Below are 26,261 nucleotides of genomic sequence, written 5' to 3'. Positions count from 1 at the left end.
GAACTGGGTTGCCAAGGAAGTAGAGAGAGAAAACCTAGGAACAGGTTAAGTTAGTTTTCATGTGAGGTGCTTTAATGCTGCTGAGAACTGGATGTTGTGGTACACTCCTCTAATCCCAGCACTCAGAAGACTGAAGCAAGAGGATCACAAGTTTCAGGGCAGCCTGGCCTACCCAGCAAGACCCTGTCATTCATTCATTCTTTAGTCATTCAAAAATCAATAACTGCGTATTATTTAAATGAACAGATAAATGTATGTTGCTGAGAAACTTTATAGCCATTTAGCCAAGAGCAGCCCAGTCAGCTGTGCCTTTGGCTTTAGCCCATAGTAGATGTTGTAGGTCATATAGTAACTAAGATTTTTGACAAAGACTGTTGTATATGGTTGAAAACAAAATTCCCCTAATGTGAAGGTTTTTGTCTTTCATAGAACATTATGTGTTAGGTAGAGATTTAACTTTGTTCTAGACTCACCAGTGAATTTGGAAGAATTTGTACTGAAATCGTCATATTTATGAAACCTTTGTTGTTGTTGTTTTGGTTTTTGTTTTTTGGTGGAGCTGAGGATTGAACCCAGGGTCTTGTGTGTGCTAGACAAGTGTTCGACCATTGAGCTACCCCCCAACCAGTGTTCTTGCTTTTTTGTTTCAAGGTGTGTATAGAAACCAGCCAAAACTATAATCATCTGCTTATGACCTAGTTGTCTGTATGTGGCTGTGCTTGTTTTATTAGGTATTTTGTTTTACAAACACTGATACTTCAATCTAGAAATAATTTTGTGGGTGCAATATTAGAGATTGAATTCAGGGCCTCATGCTTGCTAGGCAGGCACTCTTCCACTTGAGCCACACGCAGTCCTTTTGCTATTAGTTTATTTTTCAAGTAGGGTCAGATGGATTAACTTTGCTGGGACTGCACCGCAATCCTCCTCTCTCCACCTCTGGAGTAGCTAGGATTACAGGGTATGCCACTACACCCTGCTGAAAAATAATTTTTATACATTATTAATGTTTAAAGTGTTATCCACAAGCCAGGCTCAGTGCAGCTTGCCTATTGTAATCCCAGCACTCAGGGCTGAAGCTGAGGATTATTGGTCTGAGATTGGCTTGGGTTACATAGCAAGACCCTGTCTCAATTAAAAAAAAAAAAAAAAGAGTTCTCCACGTCAGGTGCTTTTTTTTTTATAGGTAGAAATGAGTTTGTAGCTATAATACTTATTATTAGTATTTTTTCTGAGATCTTAAGTGTTTAACTAGAAATTTTGGGCATTGAGTTTCCATTGCCTTTTCTTTGATGCCAGGAAATGTCACCATGCCCCACAGATCTTTTATGTTCTATAATTAAGAAATAATGTCTGTGTCAGGGCTTCCTAACATTTGACTCCATAGTGCTCATTTTTCTCCCTAAAATATTGGAGAATACCTTTTTTGTTTCTTAGAGATCAAATTGTGAAACAATTTGTGTCCGTTCTGATGTACACCATTGGATGAGTGAGTCTGAATGCATTCTTTTTAGTGTGCTTTTTCTTAAATCCACTTGTGTTGGAAACACAAGCACATTCATTCTTGAATATATTTTTATACTGAGAAAATACTCTGTAATTGGTGGTTTTAAGCAAACTGTACACTTACAAAACAGCAAAGTGAGTTGGACATGCTTTGGCAGTTGTGGCTGGTTTTTACATTTATTTAATGGTCTGTAACGTCTTCTAACTTTTTATCTTGCTGATAATTTACTTTCTCACTTTCCTCCTTGCCCAGTGATATTGGGATTGGTCAGTCTCAGGATGACAGCATAGTAGGACTGAGGCAGACGAAACACATCCCAGCTGCTCTGCCTGTCAGCGGCACTCTGTCATCCAGTAACCCTGACCTACTGCAGTCACATCATCGCATCCTAGACTTCAGCACTACCCCCGGTGAGCACAAGGGCTTGGAGGGTTCTTTCCTTCTGACATGGTAGTGCCACAGAGCTCTCTTTCGTTGTCATGGGTTGTATGAGATGCCAAGAGTCAGGATAAATCTTGACTCCAAACCATTGGAACCAGATCTTGTCATATTCTGGAAACTATTCTGATATGATGACAGGCAGATTCAGCTCTCTGAACCTGACTCCTCTTTGATACAGTGAGTAGTAATATGCCATGTTGTCACTACTAAGTCATATCAAGTAGAGTAGGATGTGCATTAGGTTAACTTATTGGGCTTTTCAATACAAGAAAGATTAACTTTAGATTTAAACTTTTCTTCCTTTGATACCCCCATGACTGTCTTACACATGTGCTGTTGTGTGCTTATCTGTTTGCATCTGTCTATGGATCATTTAGTTATCTGTAGAGGAAGATGTGTTCTTGCAACATAGCTTGTTGATTGAATTTTTGAAGAGCTCTAGTAAGAAGCAGGTGAAAGTTTACTTTCCTCTTTTCTAGGGAGTTTTTTTTTTTTTTCCGGATTACTTTGCTTAATTGCATTACAATACATTAAAATTCTTTCAACAAATGTGTGCCTTTTCTTTTCCCCAGACTTGCCAGATCAAGTTTTACGGGTTTTCAAGGCTGACCAGCAAAGCCGGTACATCATGATTAGTAAAGACACCACAGCGAAAGAAGTGGTCATTCAGGCCATCCGGGAATTTGCTGTTACTGCCACCCCAGATCAGTATTCTCTTTGTGAGGTCTCTGTTACACCCGAGGGAGTCATCAAGCAAAGAAGACTTCCAGACCAGCTTTCCAAGCTTGCTGACAGAATACAGCTGAGTGGAAGGTATGCACGCTCTGTCTTTCAGAATTGCTTCAACCTTTTTCAAGCCCAGGCCACAGTCTAATAGATGCACATCTTGAGGGTTTTTAAATGGTCAGAGCCCCTGCTGATTAAAACAGGAGCGTTGTTTCCCCACTGTGTGCCACTGTCTCATAGTACGTGCATGGGGCAAACTGCTCAGCCTCCCAAGCAGCCTGTAAGAGCCTGGGAAGGCCCATAACTTGAAAGTTGTTCTTGACAGCCAGTGTACAGGCAGTAACTTCTCAGGCTTTTCCTGGCCCACAGAGCAGAAAACTTGATATTCAGTCACTGAATAGTCCTGGATGTGCTTGTCTCCTTGGATGTGAATATCAACTACGTAATAATCTCCTAGTGTCATGTGTTACTGTATACCTAACTTTCTGGGAGCCTCATTAATTTAGTCAGAGACATCTGTGGCAATGTGGCTGGCTATTACCACCTTATTATTGTATGCTATTCTGTGGAAATCTTAACTCTAGAACCAAATTGTAGTTGCCACAGAGCCTGTCCTTGGTTGCTTGCATAAGTGCCTATGTTACACATTACTTGCAAGAAAACATTGGACCTGATGTTTGTCATCCTCTTCAGTGATAATCCTATTGTTAGGTTGCCCTCAAACCACAGATAACTGAAAGTTGAAAAAGTAAGTTTTGGATCTCGTATAGAATTGGGATTCTACAGTGACTGAAAATTAAGTAGCTGCATAAGTAACATTTTTTTCTGTTTCTCCTACATTATGGAATGTTTCATTATTCTTGAATTTTATTTGGTAAGGTCTAAACTATGACTCGATTCTTTCAAAATTATTTTCTAGCTATTAGCAGCTATTACTTCCTTACTCTTCACTTTTATTTCTAGCCCCATTGCCAGTGGATGGTTTAATTTTAGGAGGTCAAGTTTTCTCAGTTATTTGGTTGTACATTGATAGATCTGAATCATGATGGAGTTGTACAAATTTCCATTGAGCCCCAGATTAGTGATTCACATTAATTATTTAAGAAAATTGTAGCTGGGTCCTTGTAGTTGGGCTGGATGAGTGATCCAAATGGAAAGCATTAGATCTGTGACTGTCATGGGCCTAAGCTATATGTTTTCTGTCGTAAATGTTTTGTGAAACATGCAGAAGAGCAGTTTATCAGGACCTCCACTACGCGCATTCTATTTCTTCCTTATAGAATTTTGTTTTAAGAAAGCACTTGCCTACTAGAGAGAAAGACAGAGACATAGAGAGAGAGAAAAAAAAAAAAAAACACAGAGAAAATACCTAAATGCTGTTTTCAGCAAGCTACTTCAAAAGAGAAGGGTGTGTTGGTTCTGAATTCTCATCACTAAAAAGCCTGTTTCCTAGTCTGACAGGATAATGCCTGTCCCACTTACCTGTAAGGTCTTCATGAAAATTTAGATACTTAAAAAGCAACATCTGTTTTAGGATTGTTCTAGTTATAGGATCAAGTAGATGGAGATGGCTTTTAGGTTTCTTAGGCATTTGAATAAATAAGTAAATTTGACCAAATTTGGACCCTCAGTTGTCAGATTCTCTTTTCCCTCTGGGACAATAGAATGATGACCTGGATCTAATTTTTCCTCCTTAGGACTGGTACCCTTACTTAAACAGAATAATAGCTGTTTTCTGTAATCTTCAGCAAACAGGATAAAATAATTTAGAAGACAGAAAAGGAAAGGAGGAAATGGTACAACTGAAATTCCATGTGTTTTGTCCACTTCCACCTACCTTCTGGGCAGGTGGCTCTATGTCCTGGTGGCTTAGAGATCTTGTGGCTGTATTGCCCTTCTTGGGTGAAAAGAATTCTTCCATCAAGTTAGTGTTCTTCCAAGCTTCCCATAAGAGGTAGCATTATTCTCCCAAGGAATATGAGACAGCTGCTCAGAGTTTACATCTGGCACATTTCTGTTTTCCACAGGTACTATCTGAAAAACAACATGGAAACAGAAACGCTGTGTTCGGATGAGGATGCTCAGGAGTTGCTTCGAGAGAGCCAAATTTCCCTGCTTCAGCTTAGCACAGTCGAAGTCGCCACCCAGCTCTCTATGCGGAATTTTGAGCTTTTCCGCAACATTGAGCCTACTGAATACATAGACGATTTATTTAAACTGAAGTCAAAAACCAGCTGTGCCAACCTTAAGAAATTTGAAGAAGTCATTAACCAGGAAACATTTTGGGTGGCATCTGAAATTCTGAGAGAGACAAACCAGCTGAAAAGGATGAAGATCATTAAGCATTTCATCAAGATAGCGCTGCATTGCCGGGAATGCAAGAACTTTAACTCGATGTTTGCAATCATCAGGTAGGCGAGCCCGCTGTCCTGAGATGCAGGCTGCACATGGCCGTGTTCACATCGTTACATAAGTGCAGTACTTTGCAGTTTCTGAGGATGGAGCTTAGGGTCTGTGCATGCTAGGCTGTGAGTGACTCACAATGGGCAGTTCCTTTTCTGTGATTCTTATTCTTTAATGTGAAAAATCTCTTGTGCTGAGTTGGAGACTAGAAAGTTTATATTCACCGCCTTTTTCTTCTTTTTTTTTTTTTTAACTCTAATTCTGAACAAATTATTTGAACTTGTCTGAACACCACTTTTTTTTATCAGTAAAATAACAATACCCAAAGAGCCACCAAGAAGATTAAATGATACAGTGTATGTGGAGTTCCATCAGACAGCACAGAGCAGATGGCCAATGAATGTTTTCTTCCCTTTTAAAAGGTGCTTAGATTGAGGCTGGAAGAAAATACAAATGGAACCATAAGTCACTTTGTTATTAAAGGTGATTGTTGGGCTGGAGGTGTAGCTCAAGTGGAAGAGCTCCTGCTTTGCAAGCATGAAGCCCTGAGTTCAAACTCCAATTCCACCAAAAAAAGGAAAGAAATATATTGCCGGGCACCAGCAGCTTACGCCTGTAATCCTAGCAATTCAGGAGTCAGAAATCAGGAGGATCGCGGTTGGAAGCCTGGCCAAATAGTTCATAAGACCTTATCTCGAAAAAACCCATCACAGAAAAGGACTGGTGGAGTGGCTCAAGTGGCAGATGCCTGCCTAGTGTTGAGACCCTGAGTTCAAACCCTGGTAACACACAAAAAAAATGGTGATTATAAAGTTTGTCGTTTTATCTTCCCGGGAGTTGGTCACACTTCATGACTACCATGACATTTACTTTATTTTATTACTGTAGGTTATTTATCCAGTCTGTTTTATCAGATGTCTGCTATGAGCTAAATATTGCTCTATGTATGGGAAAAAAAACAGTAATATTTATATGCTAGTAGTTTTGTTGATAGCATGCTAGTCAGTTTTTTGTTTTGTAACAAAATACCAGAAGTAATTATTTTATAAAGAGGAAAGATTGATTTTGGCTCACAGTTTCAAAGGCTTCAGTCCATGGTCAGTTGACTCTGCTGCTTGTGGATTTATGAGGAGGTAAAATACCATGGCAGGAACAAGTGACAGAGCAAAGTTGTTCACCTTGTGGTTGAAGCATGAAAAAGAAGAGACCAGGGTCCCACAGTCCCCACTGGGGGCATGTCCCCAGTGACCTAAGACCTCCCACTATTCCATACCTCTTCAAGTCCCCTCCCCAAGTTCCTAACAGCACAGGTTTGAGGACTAAGCCTTTAACTCATGGGCCAAACTATAGGAGAGTAAACAGAGCAGGAGAGCATGAAGCACACACACAAAGGTGCTCTGTGTCTAGAAATAAACAGTACACCATCTGCTTCCTTCCTTTCAGAGGGGATCATTTCATTGTGTCCAACTTTTTCCTCTTAGTGGCCTAAACCTGGCACCAGTTGCAAGACTGCGAACCACCTGGGAAAAACTTCCTAATAAATATGAAAAGCTATTCCAGGATCTCCAAGACTTGTTCGATCCTTCCAGAAACATGGCGAAGTACCGCAACGTCCTCAGTGGTCAAAATTTGCAGCCTCCTGTCATCCCCCTGTTCCCTGTCATCAAGAAGGACCTCACATTTCTCCACGAAGGTGAGCACGGTGGAGGCTCTGCCTTCTCTTGTGGGAGTGCAGACTGAATGCCATGTGATTTCCTTTCCTCCTCTGCCAATCATAGGAAACGACTCAAAAGTAGACGGGCTGGTCAACTTTGAGAAGCTGAGAATGATTGCAAAAGAAATTCGTCATGTTGGCCGAATGGCTTCAGTCAACATGGACCCAGCCCTCATGTTCAGGACCCGGTGCGTGAGTCTCTCTAGCAGCTTGTGTGGGGTTAGAGAGATTGAGTTTAGAGATTCTCCATGGATGGAAAAAACTGGGATATTTGTAATATAGCAGGAATTATATGAGAATGTGCTGAGTATCACCATCAGGCTTCAATTTGGAGGAAATGTCTCATTCTGCATCAAGAACACTTGTGATACCTCCCCCTCCAGAAAAAAAAAAAAGCTTATCCTTCAGATGTTTTAAATTTAACATTAGTTGTAAGCATTTACTTCTTATTTTTCAGGACACTGGCTTAGAGAGTTAGAACTCATAATTGGTAGTATGAACTAAAATACGTAAATACCTCTAAAAGTATTATCTCAATATCCACATGATAGACTTAGCTGTCAGCATAGTCAAAATGATTAATTCAGGGAAAGAGACAAAAAGAAGTTATTCTTCTAGAACAGAAAATTTAAAATGTTCATCTTTTGAGCCAGAAAATGTTTCTAGTACAGCAGTACACTGAGGTGGATTGTGCAGTATGACATTTGTGGGCTTATAGAAGTGTGTCCAGAAGTGCAGTCCTTTCTTTTCTGAGCTTGTGACCTTTCGTCTCTCTCTCTTTCTCTCTCTTTCTCTTTCTCTCTCTCTCTGCACCCATGCTTCATTCTCCATGGCTCTCACTTACAGGAAGAAGAAATGGCGGAGCTTGGGGTAAGTGGTGGAGAACTCGCACCCCACACTCAGTTCTCGCTCAGCCCATTGCATTTTCTACCTGCTCTGTTTTCTGACGCTTTGCATTTTTGCATTTTTCCTTAACACTCTTGCTCTAGCAGAATTTCAGATGGCAAACTGATTTCAAGTTTGGGGCTTTTGCTTTTTAAGCCATGATCTACGAGAGCTGTGAAATGATTGATTGTTCTGGAGAACTGAAGACCAAGCATTTTTCTCAGCTCTCAGAAAGAAAGATTTTATTTTAATATAATTTTTGTGTCTTGAAATGAAAAAAGCCCAAAGTAGGGGGAGGGAAAGAATGATACTGGAAGGGAAAATTGTGCAATTAAAATACTATTGCACAAATACACAGAAGTAAATGTGTAATACAAAAGATACCCCCAAGGTAATAAAATCAGATTTTCTACAGCTCAACTAACTACTATTTTCATTCTATATAAACCAATCCTTTTTGAAAATAATTCTTAACAATTCATGTACTAAATAGTTTTCATACATACATGTTTATATCTGCATGATTGTTGTATTAACAGATTGACCATATTACTTTAAAAACTCACCACATTCAGTCCAAGAAGTAGAAAACATTTGTGAATGTTGTAGCTAATTTTACTTAAACCTATATAAACTTCCTTTTTAGGAGAAACAAATTTAACATGTAAATTGTAATGATTGTAGTTGTGTATTCTTGCATGAGCTTTTATATACAACTATCGTGTGCTGGCTTCTGTGAGAAAATGACCCCAAATTCTCTGTAGAGGTGAAAAGTAGAATTTCCTAGTTGAGCAGAACAGGTGCCAAACATATATTTATATGTGATTATGTATAACTTTTTTTAACTGCAAACTTTGGTGATCTATATTATTCCATGTTCCTTTATAACAGTTTACATACTGGAATGAGGCATGTGACCTTTCAAATGTAGAATATTTGCACAAGTCTTGGCAGTTTCTAGTAGACGGACTAATGCCATGCCTATGTGAGTTGCATCTTTCCCTTCTCATCTCCCAGGTCCCTCAGCCAGGGTAGTGCAAATGCCACCGTGCTGGATGTTGCTCAGACAGGCGGTCATAAAAAGCGGGTACGACGTAGTTCCTTTCTCAATGCCAAAAAGCTTTACGAAGATGCCCAAATGGCTCGTAAAGTGAAGCAGTACCTGTCCAATTTGGAACTGGAAATGGATGAGGAGAGTCTTCAGACATTGTCACTGCAGTGTGAGCCAGCCACCAACACGTGTAAGTTTCCCAAAAGCAACTGCAGACTGGTAAGAATGCAGGCTGTGTCCTGTGCAGTGTCAGGGGTGGGGACAGAAGGGGGACTAAGAGCAAAGAGGAAAGCAGTGGTCTTGAGGTGCACTAGCCTGTCCCCTGTGTTCAGCCATGCCAGTGTGTGCTGTTGAGTTGGCATGGGAGGGAGCACTCTAGACTCATTCAGGTTTTCTTTGGCTACATCTGACATAGCTTTGCACCTGCAAGGAACAAGTGGGTTCATGCTATCCCAGTTTTCATGCCTTCCTTTCTCACAGAGGTACTCCCAAAGCCACAGGCAACCTGGGGAAGAAAGGGGATGAGCTAGGTCCAAGGATAGCAGTGTGGCTGCATGTTACACCCCTAGCCCAGAGAGCATGCCCCTCCCCCCAACAAATTTAGCTGCACCTAAAGCAATAATCCTGTAGTACAGTTACCCATAACTTAGCCTCATGTGTAGGTCCCCAGCCTTAAAAAATCTGGCCAGGGTGGGCACTGGTGGCCACATTTATAATCCTAACTACTTGGGAGGCTGAGATCGGGATGATCAACATTGAAGGTCAGCCCAAGCCAATAGTTCTTGAGACCCCCATCTCCAAAATAACCAAAGTTAAATGGACTGAAAGTGTGGCTTAAGTGGTAGAGTGCCTGCTTTGCAAGCTTGAAATCCCTGAGTTCAAACCCCAGTCCCACCAAAATAAATAAATACAATAAAGATAGATGGGTAAGGAAAAAAAGAAAGAAAGAAGGGGAAGAAGTGATAGGTAGACAGATAAGTAGATACGAAGACTGATCTGGCCAAGATAAGAACCAAGCACTAGGACACACATATATAGCCCTGGAATATTCCACTTAGGACACTTTTGGGTCTTCCATGGGTAGGTTTGAAGGTAGCTTCTGTGGAGTTTAGCAGTGAGATCAGTGATTTGAGAAGATTCACATGATTAGATTTACCAGGACACTATAAAAATAAAAGCACTGTGTGACATGGTGAAGAGGCAGAGTGACCTGAGTTCAAGTCCTGTTTGTTCCTCTTACCAGCATCATGGCCTCAGGCGAGCTATTTGAGTTTTCTAATCCTTAGCACTTAGTGTGTATAATAAAGGAAGTACACAAGTTACTGAGTCATTCTGGATACTGAGAGTCTATGTACACCTCATATACGTGCCCTGTTAAACGGATTTCCATCTGCCTCCCATAACACTCAAACAGTATCAGCTGCCGTTTGCTTACAGATAATTCTCTCCATAGGAGAAGTCTTACAAATAGATTGTAGCAGTTAGTGGCATTTATTACATTGAAACTTATCTCAGATGTGTCAAAGAATTTTGGATGCCATTTTACAAAAATAACTCTTGATCATTTTTCTGTTGTAACTTTTATGACATACTTGTATATTTTATATACATTTAACATAGTTCAATGTTAAGTTCGAGTCACATTTCTGTTTCTTGGTTTATTATTTGGCAGTACTGGGGATTGAGCTCAGGGCCTTGTGCTTGCCAGGCACTTTTCCACTTGAGTCATGACTCCAGCCCTTTTTGCATTGGTTATTTTGAGATAGGGTCTTTCTTTATGCTGGTCTGTCTTTATTCCTGAGCTGGCCTGCACCAGGCTTCATTCTCCTATTTGTGCTTTCCTGAGTAGCTGGGATGACAGGTACATGCCATCACATCTAGCCATTGGTTGAGATGGGGTCTCAGGATTGTTTTGCCATTGAACAGAAATCTTCTCTTTCTCTACCTCCCAAGTAGCTAAGATTAGATAGGCTTAAACCGCTGCTCCCAGCTACATTTTTAATCTGGTATTTAACAGCATAATCATTTTTGAGGTTGCTGATGTCATAAAGTGAATATCTTTGTCCTGCCCTGCCTCTCACATTCTCTGTAACTAGAGCTGTCCTCCCTTTCTGTGTTTGATGAGGACATAGGAAGAAAAGGGTTGTGGTTTAATTATCCTAGCTACAGGGAATGCTCATGAACTCCTGAAATTATCACCTACATAGCTACTGACACCTTACACTCTGTTCTGTTTTCAAACCAAATAATTATCAGTGCCTAAGAATCCTGGTGACAAGAAGCCAGCCAAATCCGAGACCTCTCCAGTGGCTCCACGGGCAGGTTCGCAGCAGAAAATGCAGCCCCAGCCCCAGTCGCAGCCACAAGCACCACCACATAAAGTCAGCCAAGGACTGCAGGTTCCTGCTGTGTCCCTTTATCCTTCACGAAAGAAGGTGCCTGTGAAGGATCTCCCACCATTTGGTAAGTGTTTAAATTCATTTTCTTTTTTGGTGCTATTCACTGACATGTTTTTGCAGATTAGGAAAACAGTATTTACCTTAGAAAATTTTATCTGATGTACTTGAGATTTTCTGTGATTATCATCTAATAAAAGATAAATATGCCGGGCGTCAGTGGCTCACACCTGTAATCCTAGCTACTCAGGAGGCAGAGATCAGGAGAATCATGGTTCAAAGCCAGCCAGGGTAAATAGTTCACAAGAAAAAAACCCATCACAAAAAAGGGCTGGTCGAGTGGCTCAAGGTGTAGGCCCTGAGTTCAAACCCCAGTACCACAAAAAAAAAAAAAACCCATAAATATCCAGCAAGTTAAATTTTACTTTTGCCAGTGGGAGGGAATGTTTTTGTAAACTGCATCTGACTTATTTTTGCTAGTATATGTTAAATGTACAAAATAATGACATTTTCATACATGTATACAAGTACTTCAGTCATGTTCATCTTAGTCATCATCTCATCCATTTTCCTGCTCCTGCCAGTTTACACTCCTCCTTCTTTCATGTCTTTTTTCAAAATCTATATTCTGCCTGTGAGAGAAAGTATGCAATATTTGTTTTTTGGAGTCTGCCTTATTTTTATATAACATCTCAGTTCTATCTATTTTCTTGCAGATGATGTAATTTTATTCTCCTTTATGGCTGAATAGTGTGTGTGTGTCACATTTTTCTTTGTCCATTCATCTATTGGTGGGTACCTCTGCTGATTCCATGGCTTGGCAATTGTGAGTAATGCCATGGGTGTGCAGGTGCCTCTTTATATCCTGATTTACATTGCTTTGGATATATGCCCAATCTATTGTAGGTCTACTTTTAGTTTTTTAAGAAACCTCCATTCTGATATCCAAAGTGACAGCACTAATTTACATTCCCACCAATAGTATATGAGGGTTCCTCCCCCACCCAGCAGCCAGTCCTCACCAGCATTTGTTATTGTTTGTTTTCTTGATGATAGCCATTCTGACTGGGGAGAGGGAATCTCAGTGTTGGTTTGATTTGTATTCCTTTATGACTAAAAATGTTGAACATTTCTTCATGTATTTATTGGCCATTTGTACTTCTTTTGGGAACAGTCTACCCTCCCCCTTTAATTCATTTGCCCATTTATTAATTGGATTATTCTTTTGGCATTTGCCTTTTTACATTCTTTATATATTCTGGAGTTTTTTCCTCTTTTTTATTTTTTTGGTTCCATTTTTGGTTTTTTATTGAAGCTCCTAAAGCTATCATAGGCCTAGATTAGGCAGTAGTAGCAGTAACAGTGAAAATAGAAATGATAGCACTAATTAAGCATTCACTACAGGTCAAGCGGTTTTATAATATTACCTCATTTAATGTACATGGCATTTCAAGGTGAGCATTTTTTCCTTTTTTTATTAGTGTACCTTAATTGTACAAAGGAATTTTATTGTGATAGATGTGTACATTGTACTTTGATCAGATTCACCCTATTATACCCCCTAAACTTTCTTCCTCCTCCCACTTTTTCAGACCATGTTGAGTGGGTTTCATTATGCTGTTTTCATATATATGTCATGTACTTCAGTCTTGTTCACCCTGCCCCCACCCAGTGTCTTCTCCTTTCCCCCTCCCCCGAGCGTCCCACTTGTATGTTTGTGTCCCATTATTACTGTTGTTACCATTTTAGCAGAAGCATGCAATATTTGTCTCTTTGAGCTTGGCTTATCTCGCTCAACACGGTGATCTCCATCCATTTTCCTGCAAATGACACGAGAAATTTCATTCTTATTTTTGACAGTATTGGGGTTTAAACTAAGGACCTCACACTTGCTAGGACAGTGCTCTACCACTTGAGCCATGCCTCCAGCCCTATTCTGGATATTGATCCCTTGTCAGCTGAATAGCTCACAAAAATTTTCTCCCATTCTGTAGGATAAGTGTCTCATTTGGCATGTTTGCTTATCATGGTGAGATGCAGTGATATAGAGAAGATAAACATTTACTAACTTCTATTTTAATAGGGACAGAAGTTTTTTTTGTTTGTATGAATTATTTAAACTAGGTTTTGCATTGTGATCAATGAATCCATACATTTAGGCAAAATATTTTTAAGTTAAATGATTTGTCTGGAGGTGATTTTTTTTTTTTCAGTCCTGGGCATCAAATCCAGGGCTTCACACATGGTGCAAATGGAGTTGAATTATTTTTTACTCACTAATTCTAGAGCTTGGGAGCTGCAGGAGTACAGCTACTGCCTTAGAGTTAACAAGCAAAATCATGTTTCTTTCCCATTTACAGTTACTCGGGCTGGGGGAGTAGCTCAAGTGGTAGAGTGCCTACCAAGACCTCAGTACCAGTAAAGGAAAATAAAGCTATTTAAAGTAGTTTATCTACTGGTTTAGTCCCTTTATGTGAATATTCAACAAAACAAGGGTTTTTTTCTACATATATGCAGGAGGAAATAATGTTAATGAGGATAAGAAAATTTTTTAAAATAAATGGGTAGGGAAGAGCTTGCTTGAGTAACATGGGATGCTGGTAACTGAGTTCTGCACTTCATGAGTTGACTGAGGCATGCAGTAGATTCCATGTGTATTGGCCCTGCCTGTTCTTCCTGCTCAGCCCGTGTGGTGTCTTCCAAGTTTGGGATGAGTGTGAGCATCTTTACTCGGTGTGTTCCCCTTCACATATTGGTGGTGTTCATTGTATCACAAATTGAATTACCTGGGCTCTTAATTTATGTGTATTCTTAAATGCTCTGCAGCTTGGTTTCTGTCTCCTCTTTTATGCTGGACTTTTTGTATGGAAGATTATCAATCTTCTTTTAGCTAAGAATAGCCTATTACCTATATTTAACATAAAGTAGATGTACCTGAATATAGAGGTGTCTCCCAGTTTCCCAAAGCAAATGTCTCTCAAAACACTTTGGTCCATTTGAATCTAAGAGCTTTAGAAATGTGGATGATAGGGTTGGGAACGATGGCATACTTCTGTAATGCCAGCTGTCAGGGAAGCATAAGTAGGAGGATTATAGACTGAGGCTGAAAAGTAAAAGCAAAAAGGGCTGGGGGTGTGGCTCAAGGGTACTTGCCTAATAAGTGCAGTGCTCACAGTTCAAACCCCAATACTGCTAAAAAAAAAAAAAAGGTAGATGAAAGACTGTGTTATCTTAATTAGTTTAACATATTTAAAGTTACATTTTATAGATACTGAAAGGTTTTCTTCCCCATTCTAATTTGTGAATTAATTTTTTATTCCAAATACTTTCTACATCTTTCACCTTTATGTGGTGGTACTCTCCTATGATCCCAGCACCTAGGAGGCTGAGGCAGAATTACAAATTCTAGGCCAGCCTGGAGTACATAGTGGGACAAAGCAAAAAACAGTAGAGCACCTGCTTAACAAGTGCAAGTTCCAGTACTGCCAAAAATCAGCAACAACAACAAAACCCCAAAGTTATCACTAGAACCACTTTTGAAGATGCTAACACAGTTTGCATGTGCCTATGGTACTTGAAAGATACCTCAGCTCCTTTTGAATGTGTGTGGTGCTCCAGTGTATTTTCATACATAGTGTATAAGTGTTTCTACATGTAATCAAAGTATTGTTTTAAAAGTGATTATTTAAAGGTTGTATTAAAAGAGCATCAAACAACTCATATGAGGTGAAATGAAGGATTAAATTTTTGTTAAATTTTATGGGTCTGTTAAGTCTGTGACCCTTTAAAGGTAGTGCTGATTTGAGGTAGTTTCAGACTGTCGTGCCTTTCCGGAAAACCTCTTGGTTGTTCAAAAATCACATAATTGAGAGGGGCTCGAAATAATATGAAGAGTTTGTAAAATATTTTTATTTATTTTGGCAGTACTGGAGTTTGAACTTGGGGGCCTCACTCGTGCTAGAGAGGCAGCTCTACCACTTGAGCCACTCCACCAGCCCAGAGTTTGTAAAATAGTTTAAACTATTTCTAAAAAATAATTGGGAGGAGATCACATATGGACCTGTGTAATTCTTTTTCTCCATCCCCATCCCTCCCACAGATTCTGTGACACAGCACTTTCATTCCATCTGTGTATTTAAGCAAGTATTCGTGCATGGAAACCCTAAGAGCTCTTTCCTTCCCTTTTCCTAGTTAATGCCTGCTAGCTCTTGGCCATTTACCTCTCTCCCGTCATTCCCACTTCACTTCCCAGAGGTAAATTTCCAACAATACCAAACTTGAGTTCTTAATTTCAGGTGGAGCTGAAATTTACTGTGCTGCTTTCATCCAAAATTCATGTTTCAAATTGTTCTTCCTTTTGTTGCCTAATGTGTTGCTAAATGAATATGATTACCACATTAAGTTTAGAACTTAGAGTGAAATGTCAGAAGCAGTCTGTTTCTAATACGGTGGCAGGTACAAGTACCTCGAGCCTGCTGTCACTCACTGCTGACACATGAGGAGTATATGAACATAGAGATGGGAAATAGCTTGAAACCTTAACGTGAGTTTTTAGTCATTAATGCTTCTTCTCAGTCTTGAAAGTACGTATCTGAGTTGTTTTCTTTCTTTAATAGGTATAAACTCTCCACAAGCTTTAAAGAAAATCCTTTCCCTGTCTGAAGAAGGGAGTTTGGAGCGTCACAAAAAAACAGCAGAAGACACGATCTCCAATGCATCTTCACAGCTGTCTTCTCCTCCCACCTCTCCACAGAGCTCTCCGAGGAAAGGTAGAGCTAAATGCTTTACCACCCCTTTCTCCAAATCCACTCATTTCAGTTACTAAAAGCTCCTGGTTAGGTACACATAATTTTTAGTACTGTACTCCTTTAAAATGATCTCTCATAAGATATTCAATGATTTTTTCCCTCGCTTTATAATTTATAATAGCTAGTGTTAAATGTATAACTATAAAAAGCCTTCTTTTAAAATCCAATTTTTATTAATCATAAGTACAGGAAGAATTATGTTAAAATTTGTTCTAACTATTTGATTATACAATTAATTTGATTATACAGAGAAGAGGTCTTAAAAAACATACAAAAACAAATGTTCCTGATTTATTTTTTCATTGTATTAACATGGGTCTTGATTACCTTTCTTGTTATTTTTGAAGAGACTAACTACACTTTAGGCAGTCTGAGTTTCCTCCTCGTGATGATATGTTCTCATTCTAAAACACACAGGTCGGTCCCACCTGAGTGGGTGTCAACCAGCAGTGAAGGGCTGAGGTTTAGTTTCACTAGAGGAAGGCCATAGGGTTCCTGAGTTATTAAACCTCACTGACGCAACAAATTCTGCTTTACTTTATAGATGTTTCAGACACCTGTGCATTTTGCGTGGATGTCAGTTCCAGAGTCCTTGTTAAGTGGATCTATCTAAATTTTTTTCTCATCCTGTTGCTAGGTGGCAGTGGCAATCAGCTGAGATCTTTTGGCTCCGGGCAGTTGGACTTAACCAGTTCCTCCTCTTCTCTTGGAAGTGAGAACAGTAACAAGAATAACAATGCACCACGGACCTATGGGATAGGTGGGGTTTTTAGAACCAAAAACGGGGTGGGAAAGAGGAATCATCTCATCAGTTGAAGAAGATGGGAGAATTCCTCCAATGTCAAGTGCTCCATCTGAGTGATTATTTTTCTAGAGGTTTCTTTTCAGGGAATGATTTAAATCTTATCTATCAGAATTTGCGGATAAATGAACAAAACTAAGTCTTATCAAGACCTGTGTAACCTTTAAAAAAATAAATCAGGAATCATTTATCAGTAAATGGGAACATACTTAAATTGACATTTAGATACTCTAGATTGATTTTTTTTTTTTTGCAAATTGCACTGAGAAATTTTTTACATTGTATATAATCATATTCAATCACATTTAATTGTGATTGAATTACTATCTTACTAAGTAATAGTCCTTGAAGGAGATTTGAATTTTTTCCATTAAAAATTATCAAAGTGGCAGGTCATAGTGGCTAAGCTATAGTCCTGTGTACAGGGGAGGTGGAGATGGAGAGGATTGCAGGAGGATCACAGTTCCAGACTGGCCCCTGGCAAAAGAGACCCTGTCTCAACCAATAGTTGGGTGTGGTGGTTCATGCCTGTTGTCTCAGCTATATGGGAAGCACAAATAGCAGGACTGCCCAGGCCAGCCTGGGCAGAAAGGAGAGGCCCTGTCTCAAAAATCACTACTGCAAAAAAGGCTAGAGGTATGGCTCGGATGGTAGGGTAGAATAGCTGCCTAGCAAGTGTGAGACCCTGAGTTCAAACCCCAGTACTGTAAAAAAAAACAAAATTATTCAAGCAGGCATGGGTGGTTCATGCCTGTAATGACAGCTACTCAGGAGGCAGGGCATTGCCTGTCTCTGTCTGAGCAAAAGGAGGTTAAACTCTATCCCAAAATAACCTAGATGAGTTTAATCTCCAGTACCACCAAAAAGAAAGGCCTCTCCCTTTGTGACCTTCAAAATTACCTTAATAACAAAGGAGTAAAGGGTCCTTTCAGGCCAGATAATGGACACCTGTTTACAGTGCTGATCTGAGGAAAGGCAACTTCAAGTAATTGGCTTTTATGTCATTCAACTGATACATTACTAATGTTGAAAAACTAAATGGCAAAAATCCAAAGATACCGTCTTCAGATTGTATTTCTTACTCTTTTTATCTGTCCACTTAAGATTATAAGTATACACAGATATTTCCAGTTGAATTGTTCTCTGCCATGCTCACAGTTATAAAAATTGGAAACAAGATTATTGACTGCAGTTTAGGGGGGAAAATCATACTTTTCAGCCTGGTTGATGAAACCCGTGATGCTAGGGTTAGGACCCAGAGCCTCACCCACATGGGCAAGTGCTCACCCACTGAGCCTCATCCCAGCCGGGTTTCTTTTATGCAAACTGAAACATGCTGCGAAAGCATAAACAGTGACCGGTGCGTGGTCTCAGCACCTGTTCCTAGGGGATATGACATGTTTTTGCCCCTCCCTAACATTTGATTAAGCAATTTAAGACCATTAAAGTAAAAATTTACTTACTTAGTCATTTGTCTCTACAAGTAAAAAGGAAAACACAACCTGCTTCAGTGGTGATACCCATGGCTGCATTTCATTTTTGCTCCTAGTTGGGAGACTTCAGGTTCATGCTGTGAGCGCAGAGTGTCTAATGATGTGCTTGTATTTCTCATACAGGTTACACATTGGCTCCCAGCGGTACTGTGGATAATTTTTCAGATTCTGGTCACAGTGAAATTTCCTCACGATCCAGTATTGTCAGCAATTCTTCTTTTGACTCCATGCCAGTCCCACTGCATGACGAGAGGCGCCAGAGGCATTCTGTCAGTATCGTGGAAACAAACCTGGGGGTGGGCAGGATGGAGCGGCGGACCATGACTGAGCCTGATCAGTACAGCTTAGGGTAAGGCGGCCCTCTCAGTGCTCCTTCCAACTTCCCCTGCCTCTTATTATAACGAGTCCTTTGAGGTTATTGAGTGGTTGTTGTGCAGACTGCTTTTCAGTTAGGCTCGTTCTTAATTGACCCACAGTTCTGTGCTGGAGGCAGAGGTGACTTTAGGACATACCCCACCTGCTTTCCATGAGCTGCCTCCCATAGACAAGCAGATTATACTCAGCCACCCCTAAGCTTCCACAGGAAACATTGCTTTCTTACTGCAAGTTGTTCTCGTCCTCTGGGTTTACTTTGTGGTAAAGACAAGGTGAGAAACCTGGACAGGCAAAAGAGTCCACTTTACATGCCACCCAGTGGTGTTTTTGTCCTCTTTCTGGGATGCAAGAAAGCTGCTTTTCTAGGGGAGAATATTTCAGTGGTCAGGTACATGTATAATCTCAGCACGTGGGAGGCTGAGGCAAGCGCATCACAAGTCTGAGGCCAGACCTGAGCCGCGCAGTGAGGGCTTGGCTCGATAACACAGAACAACTCAGATGTGTCTCCTCTGTCTGTTCTGACCACTTAGGCCCTATGCACCGATGTCTGAGGGCCGAGGCTTGTATGCTGCAGCTACAATCATCTCTTCTCCAAGCACGGAAGAGCTTTCCCAAGACCAGGGGGACCGTGCTTCCCTGGATGCTGCCGACAGCGGCCGCGGGAGCTGGACGTCATGCTCCAGCGGCTCCCACGACAGCATTCAGACCATGCAGCACCAGAGGAGCTGGGAAACACTTCCCCTCGGGCACACCCACTTTGACTGCTCAGGGGCTCCTGCGGCTTTATGGCCCTCAAGCAGCCATATGGACCAAGTTACGTTTTCTGATCATAGCACAAAGTATAACAGGCAGAATCAAAGTAGGGAGAGCCTTGAGCAAGCCCAGTCCCGGGCAAGCTGGGCATCTTCCACAGGTTACTGGGGAGAAGACTCAGAAGGCGACACCGGCACAATCAAGCGACGTGGTGGAAAGGATGTCACCATTGAGGCTGAAAGCAGCAGCATAGCATCTGTCACCACAGAGGAAACCAAGCCTGTCCCCATGCCTGCCCACAGAGCTGTGACGCCAAGTGCTGCTAAGGGGCTCGTAGGTAAGTGTGAAACCTGGCCAGCTGTGGCACACCTGAATCGAGGCTTTTGAGTATTCAGAAATCAAATCATTATGTGTCTTTTCTCTTTTCCCCCAAATCATACATTCTTTATTATTATTGGTGGAACTAGTTTTCGGGGTTTTGTTTATTTTTTTTTTTTTGGTGGTTTGAACTCAGGGCCTCACGCTTCTAGGCCCACACTATACCACTCGAGCCACTCCACCAGCCCTGCTTCATATTGGGTATTTTAGAGATAGGTCTCTCCAACTTTTCCCCCAAGCTGGCTTTGAACTGTGATCTTCCTGGGTCTCTGCATCCCAAGTAACTAGGATTACAGGTGTGAGCCACTGGTGCCCAGCTTCTGTGTGGTTCTTTCCCTCATTTTGCCCGTTGCTATCAGGGCTTCCAAATTAGCAGTGGGGTCAGAATTTTGAAATGAGTAGTGGTTAGCAGCCCAAGGTTTTGTGGTCAGGCACACACAGTGAAACATTAAATAAATCTTAGCTATTATGATTGATAGATTGTCATTGTGGATATTACCTAGTCTTTTTTTTTTTTTCTTTAATTGAAACTTTTAAAAAAATGTTTTATTACTCTCTGGTCCCTTGAATCATATTTGAATGTTATGTCTGCATAGTAAAAAGTCTTTTGTTGGTTTTTGTTAATGCAGACACATTGTTTCTGTGCTAAACAAATTCTTGGTGCACACTGGGTAGGGAGAGAGTGCTGGTGCTGGCAGGTGAGGAGGAAGAGTTCGGGCCTGGGAGTGGGGCTGTAATCCCTGTTTTGACACTCTTCCTAGCCTTGTGAGGACTGGACTCTCCTCATCTGTGAGGACAGCTCAACAGTTCCTCCTTGAGAGGGTTAGTGTGCCCAGTATTCTGCCCAGACAGTGCCACTCTAGACCTGAGAGAGGCTTGCCAGCCCCAGTCCAGTCCTATTATAAAAAATGTGCGTTTTCTATGTATGGCATATTTAATGTCTGTAAAATGTCTGTAAAAAGGTTATCCTATAACCTGTAGGTTATAGGATAGATGGTGAAAACTTCTGGAATATAATCATTACAGGCACCATGTTTATTACTGGGGAAACCATCAAATTTACTATCTTTCTAAGATGACTAAGGAGATAACAATTTAGCACATTCTTAGGTTGATCATTCTTGGGCAATTTCTGTTAACAACCTAATTCTAGGCATTTTATTGTAAAGAAAGGAAGAATGATTTTTAGTTCTGAACGGTTCAGTGAAGAAAGTTCAAGAAAATGAAGCTTTAGTTTTCCTTGCCGTCACAGATTTCATGTTGTAGGTCACAAACAATAAAAGGATTTATAGAAAAAGACCTTATGGTAGTGTTAGAATTGGCAACTTTTTTTTTCTTGTACTCTTTTTCAAATTTCCTGCCTTCACCCCTGTGCCCGTCTGGCCTGTGGCGCGTGTGGCTCTGGGGTGAGTCCCCAGCTAGCCTCGATGGTGCGGTGCCTGGGCTGGCGGGGCGCATTTGCCCGCGTGATCCCATGGGCTTTTGTAGGCCACGGGCACCTCCCCTCCTTAATGACCTCCTTGTCCCCGCAGCTCGCAAGGAGGGCCGCTACCGGGAGCCGCCGCCCACGCCGCCGGGCTACGTGGGCATCCCCATCGCCGACTTCGCGGAGGGGCCGCCGCTCCCGGCCAGGAAGCCCCCGGATTACAGCGTGGCGCTGCAGAGGTCGCGCATGGTGGCCCGGCCGGAGCCCGCGCCCGGCCCCGCACCCCTGGGCCGCGCCAGCGCCACCAAGCCGCAGTGGCACAAGCCCGGGGACGCCGACCCGCGCCTGGCCACCTATCCGCCGCAGCCGCAGCCCGCCGACGAAGACGGTACTGACCTGACCCGAACCCAAACTCCAGCCCAACCTGCTGCCCTGTGAGGCTGGGGTGCCATTTCCTGTGCCTTTCCCTTCCGGCTGAATTGCTTTTGCCGCCTTATGTTCTGTGTGTGCCATGCTGGGCATGAAGCCCAGTCTCCAGCATGCTCGGCAAGCGCCCCTCTGACACCCCCGGCAGACATGGCTGATTGCCTGCAAAATTGAAGTGCTTCCATTTTCAACATAAACATCTCACAAGTTTGTGCTGGTTCCAAGAATTAACATTTGGACCAGTAAACCACGGATGGTCACAGTTCTTTGTGGAGACGTTACATTTGAACTTTAAAATGTAACGAGCTGGGATTCGCGTGGACAGGAAAGGCTGGTAAAGACACACACATTTCATCACACACACCCTGCCTCAGCTCTCCAGCCTATGCAGGTGGAGGACAGGGAGCGTGAGCGTGGCTCCCCCATCACCCTTTTTCTTTAAGCCTTAGTTTAACATTTTATTACACAATTGCTATAGAAAAAAAGCAAAGCACAATAAGTGAAAATTATTCATGATTTGCCCCTTGTAGATAATCACTAGTAATATTTTTATATAACCTTCTTGAGTTTTAAATGTGTATGATTATTAACAAAGACACACAATTTATAACTTTTCAATGGATTTATTAATAATAACTTTCTAACCAATAAACATACAATGTGCATGTTTTTATTTTTTTGTTTGTTTGATAACCCATTCTGCTCTCAGACCTTCACCCCTGCCTCCACTTTCTGAGCACCATTACAGGCCTGCACTACATCCAGCTTTGTGTTTTTTTAGAAGTTAAATGTTTCCACATGTTCTTTACTGTTATACCAAAACAACACAGTATTAGCTTATTTTTAAGCTCTATTTTTAATTTTGTGTATGTATGTTTAAAGGTACACACTGTGTATCTCTTTTCTTAAAAAGCCATGGGTTTTAAGTGAGTCGTTTTCATTTAGCACAGCAGCAGTGTGTTGGCTGTAGCATGAGAAGTTGCTCGCTCATTGATTTTCCACTTTCTTCCCTGCTGTGTTTGCAGAAGAGGAACAAGTGTCCGCTGTGTGAGGCATCCACTTCTCTGGGTCCAGAGAGAGCCACCTGAGGAGAGCACAAGACGTCCCTAGCAGTGGAACCTGGGAACTCACATCCCCAGGATGGCGGACCAGTTTGCCTCCTTCCCTGCCTTAAAAGCAGCATGGGGCTCCTTCTCCCCTCTTCCTGTCCCCTTTGCATGTGAAATACTGTGAAGAAATTGCCCTGGCACTTTTCAGACTTCGTTGCTTGAAATGCACAGTGCAGCAGCCTGGAGCGCCCACTGTTGCTGCCCGCTACATCACACAGTACCATTCCAGATTCCAAGGTGATTCGCTCTGGCTGCACTCCTCAATGCCCGGAAGGACTTCAGAATCTGCCTTGTAGATTTCAATCCAGCCCCAGCACTTGGTCTCATTGGATAATGAGAAAAGCTAGCCATTGAACTGCTGGGCCTTTAATCCCCACGGAAGACAAGGAAAACAGCGAATCCTTTGAGTACAGTGCTTGTCCACTTGTTTACAATGTCTTTTTTTTTTTTAATGAGTTTAAAGGTTTTGTTCAGAGAGTAAATGTTTTATCCATTTAATGATTACAGTATTATTTTTAACCTTACATAGGGTTGCCAGCCTGGGTTTCTAAAAAACCAAATATGCCGGCGGTGTGGCCACACAAGGAGAAGGGAGGACTGGCTTGTGCCTTGACTTCCCGGGTCCTGCTGGCCCCTCCCGAGAAGTGCCCTATCCCAGAGGAATGAAATGTTAGCCAATTAGTCAAATACCAAGACTCCTTTCCCACTCCTTCTCCAGTGGGCAGGATTCTTCCAAAGACTGTTTGCACACAGCCAGAGGAGGGAAATAGGACTCTTGTGTCCTGTCTGAGCCTTATGGAGACAGGACATGTCATTTGAGGGTGTGTCCTGCTCTGTTGAAATGGATGGCAAACCCCACTTTTAAGTTATGTTTATTTGATTTTTGTTCATTTAGAGTTTTGGGGCTTTTTACTTTTTAAGAGAAACATTTATAACTGGATAGCATTGCAGTGGAAGCAGCTTGGGGTGTTGGACCTAATGCCAGCTGTTAAGACTGCTCTTCCAAGACAGCCTCCCTTTGTCGAGTTGGCCTTAGGGAATAAACAAGTCTTTAAACGTGATCAGCGATCAAAACCCTGGTTAGATATGCCAGCCTTCACAGGGTTGGTGAGTTACAAAGGCTCACCATAAGTGGCTTTATGGACGCTGCGTAGAGCGAAGGCCTGAGTGTAGCAACCGTCTGCTCACAGCTGCTATAAACCCTAGAATGACTGAAAATGACCCCTCCACTCTATTTTTGTGTTGTTTTGCACAGACTCCGGAAACGTGAAGGCTGCCAATCCGAGTAGTACTCAAATGTGAGGAACTGCTGGTCTTGGATTTTTCCATTGAATTCAGCTGATCATATTGATCAGTAGATAAACGTAAATAGCTTCCAATTTTAAAAGTCGAATTGCAGTGTTTTTTCACTGTATCAAACAATGTCAGTGCTTTATTTAATAATTCTCTTCTGGATCATGGCATTTGTCTACTGCTTATATATTACATTGTCAGTTATGCATTTGTAATTTTACATGTAATATGCATTATTTGCCAGTTTTATTATATAGGCTATGGACCTCACATGCATATAAAAAGACAGAACTCTAGCTCTACCACAAGTTGCACAAATGTTATCTAAACATTAAGTAATTGTAGAACATAGACTGCTAATCTCAGTTCGCTCTGTGATGTCAAGTGCAGAATGTACAATTAACTGGTGATCTCCTCATACTTTTGATACTACTTGTACCTGTATGTCTTTTAGAAAGACATTGGTGGAGTCTGTATCCCTTTTGTATTTTTAATACAATAATTGTACATATTGGTTATATTTTTGTTGAAGATGGTAGATATGTACTATGTTTATGCTTCTACATCCAGTTTGTACAAGCTGGAAAATAAACAAATATAACATAAAGCCTTGCCTGTATTCTTGAACGGCACATGCTTTTCATTACTTAAGCCTAGGAGAGGTCTCTTGCTGGGTAGAAACTGCCTGATGGCATGTTTCTTTTAGGTGGCTTTCTGTTGATTCAAAGAAATTAGTACCGGTGATGTTAGCACCAGCCAAATTGTGTTTGTATTTCACTGGAATTATTGTGGCTTCTCGCCTGCTAGGCAGATGCTCTACTGCTTGGGCCACCTCCAGCCCATTACAGGGTTTCTTGAGACTCAGTGACAAGTTGCTGACTGGAGAGGTATATGATTTTGTAAAGATTCACTACAAATATCAACATTGAGGTTGTTAATGGGGTGTGCAGGGCTCTTGAGGACGTAGCTCTGAGCCACCCAGAACCTCTCAGAACCCTGTTAACATTCCCCTTCCTTCCTTCTGTTATGTGCTGGTTGGAAGTGTTGGGGGCTGGTGTTGAGAGTCCTTGCCTTCACAGGCCAGGGAACTGGCTCGTGAGGCAGCTGAATGAGGAGCCAAAGCCGGTGTATAAAGTGGTATTTGTTAGAGAGAAAGAAAAGGCTACAGCTAAGTACTGCAGTGGAGCCCGGAAGGCTGGGGTTTTTATGGAGATTTTAACTGGGTTAGATGGGTTTTTCTCATTGGCCGTGGATTTACGGGCTTTCTCGGGTGAACTGGTTTGGTTTGCACCTTTATTGGAGGAGGGGAAACAATCTTGAGAGCATTTTGCTCATCAGTCCTGTGGCAGATCTGTATCTCTCCTTTAGGATGCAGGAATGCAGGCCTCCATCTTCTCCATCTTCTCAGGATGCAGTATCTCCATGGGGGATGGGATACTCACTCATCTGCCTTAGGTCTCCAGACACAACACTTCCTTCCTTCCTCTCTCCTTGACTATTTTTTTTTTGGTGGGACTGGGATTTGAACTCAGGGCTTCATGCTTACAAAGCAGGCACTCCACTGCTTGAGCCACACCTCCAGTCCATTTTGCTCTGGTTATCTTGGAGATGGGGCTCTTGAGAACTATCTGCCTGGGCTTGCCTAGATCCGAGATACTCCCAATCTCTGTCTCCCAAGTACCTAGGATTATAGGTATGCCTGGCAGCATTGCTCTTCGATGTATACATTTGAATCCTGGAATTGAATTGCTTAGTTTTGATCTTTCACCTATATGACTCTGGGCAAGGGCTTGAGATTGATTGATTGATTGATTGATTTAGATCATTTACACTTAAGGAAACTGAACTATATAAACTCAAGTCTTTGCCAGGCATGGTGTAATCCCTGTAATCCCAGCACTTGGGAGGCTGAGCAAGAGGATCATGAGTTCCAGGCCAGCCTGGGCCACATAGCAAAACCCTGTCTCAAAACACCAAAAAGAATATAACTAGGTATTGGAAGAAATCAGAGAATAATAGCAATGATGGAGGTAGAGGAAGGCAGAAAAACAAGGAATGAAGGAGAAGGGTGAAAGAAAAAGGGCATGTGGTAAAAAAAATAAAATATCTGAAACAGAAAGAAGCACCACAGTGGTTTAGGCATTAATTGACTATGCATTCATATATTAACCAAATACAGGAGAAATAACACCACCTTATTAGTAATATGCATGGCTGTTATCACCTTAATGAGTTAAAAGACAGGAGGTTTGGTTGTATTTTCTAGCACGTAATA

The 26,261-nt window shown here is 41.6% G+C and overlaps 1 protein-coding gene across 15 annotated transcripts in view; it reads left to right on the top strand.

The window, feature by feature from the left end:
- The window catches only part of Rapgef2 (Rap guanine nucleotide exchange factor 2), a 241,802-nt gene extending 217,209 nt beyond the window's left edge, over positions 1-24,593 (top strand). For 10 of the 15 annotated variants that reach the window (XM_074041719.1, XM_074041715.1, XM_074041714.1 and 7 more), the window contains 14 exons: positions 1,760-1,917; positions 2,521-2,761; positions 4,702-5,085; positions 6,559-6,770; positions 6,856-6,979; positions 7,638-7,661; positions 8,694-8,917; positions 10,984-11,190; positions 15,740-15,892; positions 16,569-16,691; positions 18,350-18,575; positions 19,132-19,691; positions 21,265-21,546; positions 22,610-24,593. In XM_074041719.1, coding sequence (XP_073897820.1) covers positions 1,760-1,917; positions 2,521-2,761; positions 4,702-5,085; positions 6,559-6,770; positions 6,856-6,979; positions 7,638-7,661; positions 8,694-8,917; positions 10,984-11,190; positions 15,740-15,892; positions 16,569-16,691; positions 18,350-18,575; positions 19,132-19,691; positions 21,265-21,546; positions 22,610-22,635 — 2,944 coding nt within the window. In that variant the 3' untranslated portion in view covers positions 22,636-24,593. The remainder of the gene's footprint in view (positions 1-1,759; positions 1,918-2,520; positions 2,762-4,701; positions 5,086-6,558; positions 6,771-6,855; positions 6,980-7,637; positions 7,662-8,693; positions 8,918-10,983; positions 11,191-15,739; positions 15,893-16,568; positions 16,692-18,349; positions 18,576-19,131; positions 19,692-21,264; positions 21,547-22,609) is intronic. The other 5 variants (XM_074041722.1, XM_074041721.1, XM_074041727.1 and 2 more) reach the window with 3 other exon arrangements.
- The last annotated feature ends 1,668 nt before the right edge of the window (positions 24,594-26,261 follow it).

Source organism: Castor canadensis, chromosome 9, assembly GCF_047511655.1.
Source record: "Castor canadensis chromosome 9, mCasCan1.hap1v2, whole genome shotgun sequence".
Classification (NCBI taxonomy): Eukaryota; Metazoa; Chordata; class Mammalia; order Rodentia; family Castoridae; genus Castor; species Castor canadensis.
This window is presented reverse-complemented; position numbering and strand designations above follow the sequence as displayed.